This window comes from Oncorhynchus masou, unplaced genomic scaffold (genome assembly GCF_036934945.1).
Source record: "Oncorhynchus masou masou isolate Uvic2021 unplaced genomic scaffold, UVic_Omas_1.1 unplaced_scaffold_1764, whole genome shotgun sequence".
NCBI lineage: Eukaryota > Metazoa > Chordata > Actinopteri > Salmoniformes > Salmonidae > Oncorhynchus > Oncorhynchus masou.
In genome coordinates this window covers 34,053-42,516 of record NW_027007813.1, presented here as the reverse complement: position 1 = coordinate 42,516, position 8,464 = coordinate 34,053, and the positions used below count along the sequence as shown (strand labels likewise).

Genomic DNA, 8,464 nt, shown 5'->3' with positions numbered 1-8,464 from the left:
TTGGATGATGGCCATCTGTTCAGATTCAGAGCCTCCCTCATCCTCCCACCGTCCCTCCCCCATCACCTCCTCCTCCCCATCCGTCGACAGCAGTATATCAGAGACAGCACCAAAAACGTCCCAATGTCAAAGCGAGGTTGATATGTCACAGAGGAATTCCTCAGTTGTCACTCTCCATTCCCATTTACAAATGGCTAGCTATAAAACCCAGTAATAAGCAGCCGCCATGATGCTCGTTTATCAGTCCCTGATCACAGTCAAAGCTCATCGTCAGACACTGTCGGAGCAGTAATACAGTCAAAAAGACAGGCAGTTATCCAGGCTGAATGATCAGTCTGTTAGATTGCTTTTCCGCATGAACGAGTGGAGAGATGGTTCTCAACACACTGTTGCTGGGTTGTGAGTTCTGTTCTGCTGTTTGTGCTCAGCAACATTCCTACTTGATTTCTCAACTTTTCTTCTTCTTCTTATTCTCAAACATTCTTTCTCTCACGTCAGATAGATAGATAGATTGTTGCGTATTCATACACCAACCACATATCTTTCTGTCTCCTCTTCTCAGACGCTCCTGTAACTCTCCTCTCCTCCATCTCCTCTCCACCACCTCTCCTCTCCTATCCTCTCCACCACCTCTCCTCTCCACCACCTCTCCTCTCCTATCCTCTCCACCACCTCTCCTCTCCACCACCTCTCCTCTCCTCTCCTATCCACTCCTCCATCTCCTCTCCACCACCTCTCCTCTCCTCCATCTCCTCTCCACCACCTCTCCTCTCCTATCCTCTCCACCACCTCTCCTCTCCACCACCTCTCCTCTCCTCCACCTCTCCTCTCCACCACCTCTCCTCTCCTCCACCTCTCCTCTCCTCCATCTCCTCTCCACCACCTCTCCTCTCCTCCATCTCCTCTCCTCCACCTCTCATCACCTCTCCTCTAACTCTCCTTTCCTCTCCTCCACCTTTCCAGCCCTCTACTCTAAATGTCTGTTGACATTTGAAAAGCTCAAAGAGTCCCAGAATCGGGTCATCATCAAGGTCGGTCGTCAGGGAAACCCTCCACACTTCCCCCCTCACGAGGAGATGCAGATGGGCTTGCCGTTCTTATCGTACTGGTATACCAGCATCTTGATGCAGTGGGAGTTGGCAGGGGAGATCCAGGGGCTACTGGTGATAGAGAAGTTGTGTCCAGCGTAGAACGGCGGCGGCTGCTTACGGCATCGGAACAACGTCCGGAGAACCGTGGCCGCCATGGTCCGGAAACGCTTGCTGATGAAACAGTAGAGAAAGAAGTTGACCCCGGTGTTTAGGAGAGCTAGCATGTTCGCCACATCGGTTAGGAGGTGCAGAAGGCGGGCGGGACCGGGGGACGCCGGCGGCGCCGTGTACAGGTGGTAAAGGATCACGACGGTGCGTGGTGCCCAGAGGACGGCAAACACGGAAGTGATGGCGAGGAGGATGGCGGTGGTCTTGCCCGTGGAGTAGCCGCGCAGCGGAAGCAGCTGCGACGGCGCTGGAGCTTCCTGACGATCATTGCATTGAGGGAGAAGAAGACGGAGCAGGGGAGGAGATAGACAGTCGCACAGTGCACCCAGACTAGCACATGCTGCGCAGCACTACTACTACTCCCCCTTCCTCCACTTCCTGCACCACCTCCAGGTAAACCATGCCACAGCTCAGGCCACCAGTAGTAAGGCGCCGCAGACACCAAACACCCCATATAGACGCCCATGATGACCCGCCGTGTGCGGGCCGGGTAGGAAACGCTATGATACTTCAACGGGTGACAGACTGCAATATAACGGTCAACGGTCAAGGGGACCGTGATCCAGATGGAGGTGTGGATGGAGGAGAACTCCAGGACCTGGACTGCCTTGTTGAGGGAGGGGGGAAGGGGCGCGCCCAAAATGAAGTCCTCCAATATGAAGTCGACGAAGACGATGAGCAGGAGGACCAGGATGTCAGCGGCGGCGAGCGCCAGAAGGTAGTTATAGGAGGACTTCTGACGCCGTAACACCAGCTGGGAGAGGATGATGACAGTGAGTATGTTGGCTGGATGAGGGGGAGGGGGAAGGTTATGAGGGTGACACAAGGGAATAGGTTTGGGAGATGAAGGGATAGGATGGGGAGGCAAAGATTGGTGGTTTATGGAGGGAATGAAAGCAGAGAAGAGGAGAGGAGGAGAGTGGGTGGGAAATGTAATAGGTGAGAGTTGAGAAAGGAAGACGAGAGGGAGAGATAGAAAGCAGAGTGGAAACAAGTTGTTGCAATGAAAAAAAGGAATGGATGTGAGGGGGGAGAGTATGAGCCAAGGGTCAGATATATGGGGAGATGAATGGAGACAGAGACAGGAAGGAGAGGAAAGCGATGGGGAAATTACAGGAGGAAAAGCATGGAAGTGAAGAAAAAATAATGATGAGAGGTTGAAATTGAAAGTGTAATGAAAACGGGTTATGCCAAAGGAAAATGAAAGAGAGAGGAAGAGAGTTAGTTTTACTGGGGAGGTCATTGACAAGGAACAACAGTCATTCAGCCAATCAGAAACAGCACACACTCTACCTATATAGAGCACACCCACACATGTACATGTACATGCACACACACACACACACACACACACACACACACACACACACACACACACACACACACACACACACACACACACACACACACACACACACACACACACACACACACACACACACACACACACACACACACACACGTCTACACAAAATTTTATTTGTCTTCCATTTATTGGCATGAAGAGAACCAAATAGCAACCCTTTACATAACCCTAACAAGTGTTGTGTTCGAGGCCACTTAAAGCGAGACTGGTTCAAGACCAAGACCGGAGCAAATTGAATCTGAGTCAAGACCAAAGAACGGAGGAGGGCGAGACCGAGTCAAGACTGAGATCTGGAGGGGGACAAGGGTTCCGTGACGAGTCAAGACGAGACAAGAAAAATGTCCAATTCAAGACAAATCACCACCATAATAAATTAGTATTATAACGAAGGAACATTAGATTAACCCTTTCAAACTTTTTCAGCTAGTTGGCCGTCAAAATTGCACTGATAAATGATGGGGAATTGTAGCCTCCTTGTCGTTCTGCAGATTGCCTGCCAATGCATGCTTGTCCCAACCAAGCACTCAAGCTAACTGGCTAAAATTGGCTAGCTTGCGAGCTAGCTACTCCCAGACACAAATGAAAGAACGCCTCACTTTGACAATTTTTCTTACTGTAGCAGAGCTGGTTAGGCTGTTTACATGTTATCTAGTGTCACCTAGTCTAGTTCTTGAATAACTCTGACTTTTTCCCCCTATATTTACTGACACTGGTCATATTCAGCAGGTGTTTCGGATTTTGCAAATTCATTAGTTGTTTTGCACTCAGACGTGAGTGCTCTGAAATCGGAGAAGATAGGCAGAGTGAATTTGCGACACAAAAGATATGCTAACTGTATAACAGTCGTTCAAGTTCTTGCTAGATAACCAAATGACACCTGCATCTCTAGCTGTGTACAGCCACCGAAAACAACGACATGAGGGGAAAAAGTCAGTCACACCCACTCTTCCAATGGCATGACATGACATCCACCTAGCAGCTAACTAGCTAGCTAGTTATCTAGCTAACATTAGGCTCTGTGTTTTTAGCTACATAAATAGACACGCTAGCCTATTAGCCACGTTATGACTGACTTGTGATCATTGCCCTCGCTAGTTTGATTGACATTCCCAGCCTTAGTTACATTCGTCAGTTTTTGTCCAGAATATTGAGTAATTGAAACGGAAACAGTGCATGTGGAGGCAGCAAACAATGTACCAGTCCAGCTGTGATTTACAACCTGATAGCAATATGTTTTGGACTACCAAGAAATGTATTGGTGAATTATATTAATCATATACTGAACTGCATCCATCTATTCTGCCAACAATGCCTTAGTGTACGTCATGAAACGTTGAGTCAAATAGAACATATTTTTAAAACGTCTTCTAAAGTTGGTTTTGTAGCATAAACTGGGAATTTGATATTTTTGACTGATATTATGATTGTCTGTTTGTTTCATGTCCGCAAAATAGTAAAAACGCTGCAAGTTCCACTTTTCACTTTAGATCACCGGTTACTTTGTTTGCTAAACGTGAAGTGATTTTTGCAATGGGATTTAAATGTTGTACATTTCGATTGGGAAATTGTTAATGGTTGTGATTTTGGATTCTTATGATTGGGGCCTACTGGCTCATTATGTCCTAGTTTATGGACTGCTTATCCATTAACATCATGCTGTGTGTGACTGCTGTCTTTCCATCAGCCCTATGCAGTGGTGAAGTGGTGCTTGGAGAAGTGGGTATACTCTAATTTTGCCAAAAGGTTCGTCCCTCCAGCGAAGGAAAGGCACCCTCTGTGAAAATCCCATGTTTTCCTAATAATTATTTATTTGTAAGTTTTCCTATAGATTTTTCAAATTGTCACTGTCAAAATCACACTTTTTTTAACAGAAAAAATAAAAATGTAATGGTCTAAATATACACCAATGTTTAAATGCATCAGTCTGATTGGGTGGGCCTGCCAGGGCCTGGCTCCCTAGTGGGTGGGCCTCTGTCCACCCAGGCCGGTCCATGTCTACGCCCCTGATGCAAACAGCACATGATGAAAATTGCGCATCACAAATAGTCTACCAACCAACACTTTTTCAATACCTGGTTTGCATACCCATTGTTGCCTTAGTTAGCATATACTGGTAGATACCATGTTGAAACATCTGTCCTACTCTACCAGCTACCGATGTCATTCTTCTGTGAGCTGCTCCATCCAGATCCAGTTGAGAGATGCAGGCTCTTGCTGCCTGCAAATCATATTCCACTGAAACTAGGCTGTGTGCAGCACACATGTGAATATATTTCACGTCCTTTGCGATTGTGTTGGCTACTTTGTGCATGATTTCTCTATTGTACTACATTGATAAGTTGTATCAGTAGGGATTAAGAAGTGAGTATATGCTTATACCTGCGTATACCCTCCAGTACACCACTGGCCCTTTGTGTTTTACAAAAAGTGCTCTCCTACATAAGAGCTCTGGTGTGACAGTTGCTGTCCTGTCAGAACCACTAACCTGTCACACACTGAAGGCCTGTAGGTGCACCACGATGCAAACAGGTCTATTATAGATATAAAGGCTGTCAAGATATTCATGTTTCAAGGAAGGAGTGTATATATTTGGCCTGGGGAAGTGGTTTAATGCGCTGACTGAATGGAAGCTGATAATTAGGAGTTTTTTACTCCGCTGTCCCCGCTGGTCTCTGGGAGAAATGATGAGTCCTCACTCTCTGAGACTGAGTCAAGACCGAGTACAAATGTTTCCGGCACCAAGACAAGACCAAGACAGTGAATATGTGGTCTCGAGACCGGACTACTACAATACTGACCCTAACCCCTTTCTAAAGACTAATCATTTGCTCAGTAGAATATTGCCTGTGACCATTTTTCCCTCTCCTCTCCTCTCCTCTCCTCTCCTCTCCTCTCCTCTCCTCTCCTCTCCTCTCCTCCCTCTCCTCCTCTCCTCTCCTCTCCTCTCCTTTCCTCTCCTCTCCTCTCCTCTCCTCTCTCCCCCTCTCTCTCCCCTTAACCTTCCCTCTCTCTCTCCCTCCCTCCTCCCTTCCCCCTTTCAACCTCATCCTTCGCTCCCTCCCTCCATCCCTTTCTCCCCGTATCCTTCACCTCCTCCACCCTCCACCTGCTGCGTTGCGAGGTAGGACTTTCGGGTCCGTTAGTTAGCCCGATTAAATAATAATATACGGCACCACAACAAAACCAGGGAACAATGACAGCGCACCGTCACGTCCTTGCTGAGTCGTTAAGGCTCCGGCTGGCCCAGATAAACAGTCCAAGGACACCACCCTCTCTCACCCTCTGTATTTTCCTCCCCCACTTGATTCTTCCTCCTCTCCTCTCCTCTCCTCTCCTCTCCTCTCCTCTCCTCTCCTGTCCTGTCCTGTCCTGTCCTCTCCTCTCCTCTCCACTCCTCACACCTTCAATCTTTCTTTTATTTTCTTTTCTTCTTTCCCTTGCTGCTTCTTCCATCCTTTCTCTCCCTTTTCACTTCTCCTTCCCTCCTCATTCGCCTCTTTCTTTGCTCTCTAACTCCCTCCCTCACATTCCTTATTTCCTCTCTCCTTCTGTCCCTCCCTTCTATCCTTGATGCAGCATGGGGAATGACTCAGGGGACATGGAGGGACAATCACAGTTTTCTATAATTTTCTCCAAGTCTCACTCCCTCCCTCCCACCCTTCTTAAGGGTCGTGCTGGGCCATGGTGAATTGTTCATGAGCAAAATGTGGGGGATAATCACAGTTTTCTATAACTTCAGCCCCCTCTCCCTCTCTCTCTCTCTCTCTCTACCTCTCTCCCTCCCTCCATCTCTCCCTCCCTGCATCCCTCCCTCCCTCTGTCATGCTGGGACAATCACAGTTTTCTATTATTTCCTCCCTCCATCCATCCCTCCCCTCTTCCTGGGACTCTCTGCTAGTAGTAGGAGAAACGTGGACACAAAGGGGTCTATATGATTTAGCCTGCTGTTGCTAAGGCAAAACCAACTGTGTGTGTGTGTGTGTGTGTGTGTGTGTGTGTGTGTGTGTGTGTGTGTGTGTGTGTGTGTGTGTGTGTGTGTGTGTGTGTGTGTGATTTCTTGTGGGTCAACAAGTTCAACGGTCATGTGTGTGTACATGTGTAAGTACGTGTGTGTGTACATGCGTGTGTACATGTGTAAGTACATGTGTGTGTACATGTGTAAGTACATGTGTGTGTACATGTGTAAGTACATGTGTAAGTACATGTGTGTGTACATGTGTAAGTACATGTGTGTGTACATGTGTAAGTACATGTGTGTGGGAAACTGCATTGTACCTCATGATGGTGAGTAGAAAAGTGTACACTTTGGGAGAAAAGAGGAGATTTTGGAAGTAGCCTTAAGCGTACAGAAAACATGTGCAGCTGTCAACAGCTGTCAAGACCTGTGCTTTTGTAACCAAGTGAGCTCTGTTGATTAAATCACACGCTTCCCTTTACATCGAAAATGGCTGATTCCAATGATGTGTGTTGAAGGCAACCAGGCAACATTCATCCCTCTTTGTTCTCTTGCTGTAGATGAAGCTCCTGTATGTCTGTCCATGACATTTCTGACATTGATTTGCATTGTTATGTCACAGAGACATCAATGCACTTAGCACATGTCACTGGGAATCTAGCTAGATGAAAGAGGTCTGTGGTGCCTCTCCCCCTGCCTATCTTTCTCCCCCCCCTCTCTCTCTCCCTCAGTCTCTCTCCTTCTATCTCTCTCTCCCCCTCTCTCTTTCTCCCAGTCTGTCTGGTAACAGACGTGGGATTGGATTAAAGATGGCAGCTCAGAGTCTGGTCCATCACATGTCACACCTCTCTGCTATCAGCTGATTACTAATGACAAAGCAGGCTCCAGATAATGACTAAAGATGTCGTTGTCAGACGCAGGCAGAGATGCCCAGGCATGCGGGCACACACACACACACACACACAACACACACACACACACACACACACACACACACACACACACACACACACACACACACACACACACACACACACACACACACACACACACACACACACACACACACACACACACACACACACACACACACACACACACACACACACACACACACACACACACACACACACACACACACACACACACACACACACACACACACACTAACAGTTTGCTTTGCAGCACACACACACACACACACACACATTATGCTACAGTGTAATGGGATAATCAGCAGACATCCACACACACACAACATTGCACACACACACCATCTCATCCTATCACACAATCTGTCACACACACATTCAATTCAATTCAAGGGCTTTTACAATGTATTCATGGCTCTGTCTGTCTGCCTGTCTCTCAAATTCATTGCCAAAGCAAGTGACATGATATATAAGTGAATATATAAAGTAAATAAACAATACACAACAGTAAACATCACACACACACAAGTTTCAAAACAATAAAGACTTTACAAATGTCATATTATACATATATACACAACAATGTACAAATGGTAAAGGACACAAGATAAATTAAATAAGCATAGATATGGGTTGTATTTACAATGGTGTGTGTTCTTCACTGGTTGCACACAACAGGTCACAAATCTTGCTGCTGTGATGGCACACTGTGGAATTTCACCCAGTAGATATGGGAGTTTTTCAAAATTGGATTTGTTTTCAAATTCATCTGTGTAATCTGAGGGAAATATGTCACAATATACAAGACCATGGTGCTTGCCTACGGAGCACAACGGCACCGCACACACAGGCTCTGATCAGGCCCTACACCCAAACAAGGGCACACACATCCACCACTGGCCTGCACACACCCTACCACTGAGGAAGTACAGTTCCCGCACAGCCCAGTCAA

The 8,464-nt window shown here is 47.0% G+C and overlaps 1 protein-coding gene across 1 annotated transcript in view; it reads right to left on the bottom strand.

Annotated features, from left to right (window-relative positions):
• Positions 1 to 950: 950 nt before the first annotated feature.
• Positions 951 to 8,464, bottom strand: part of LOC135532196 (probable G-protein coupled receptor 139) — a 26,729-nt gene continuing 19,215 nt past the window's right edge. Inside the window, 2 exon segments of the mRNA XM_064959801.1 lie at positions 951 to 1,485; positions 1,488 to 2,045. Coding sequence (XP_064815873.1) covers positions 1,067 to 1,485; positions 1,488 to 2,045 — 977 coding nt within the window. The 3' untranslated portion in view covers positions 951 to 1,066.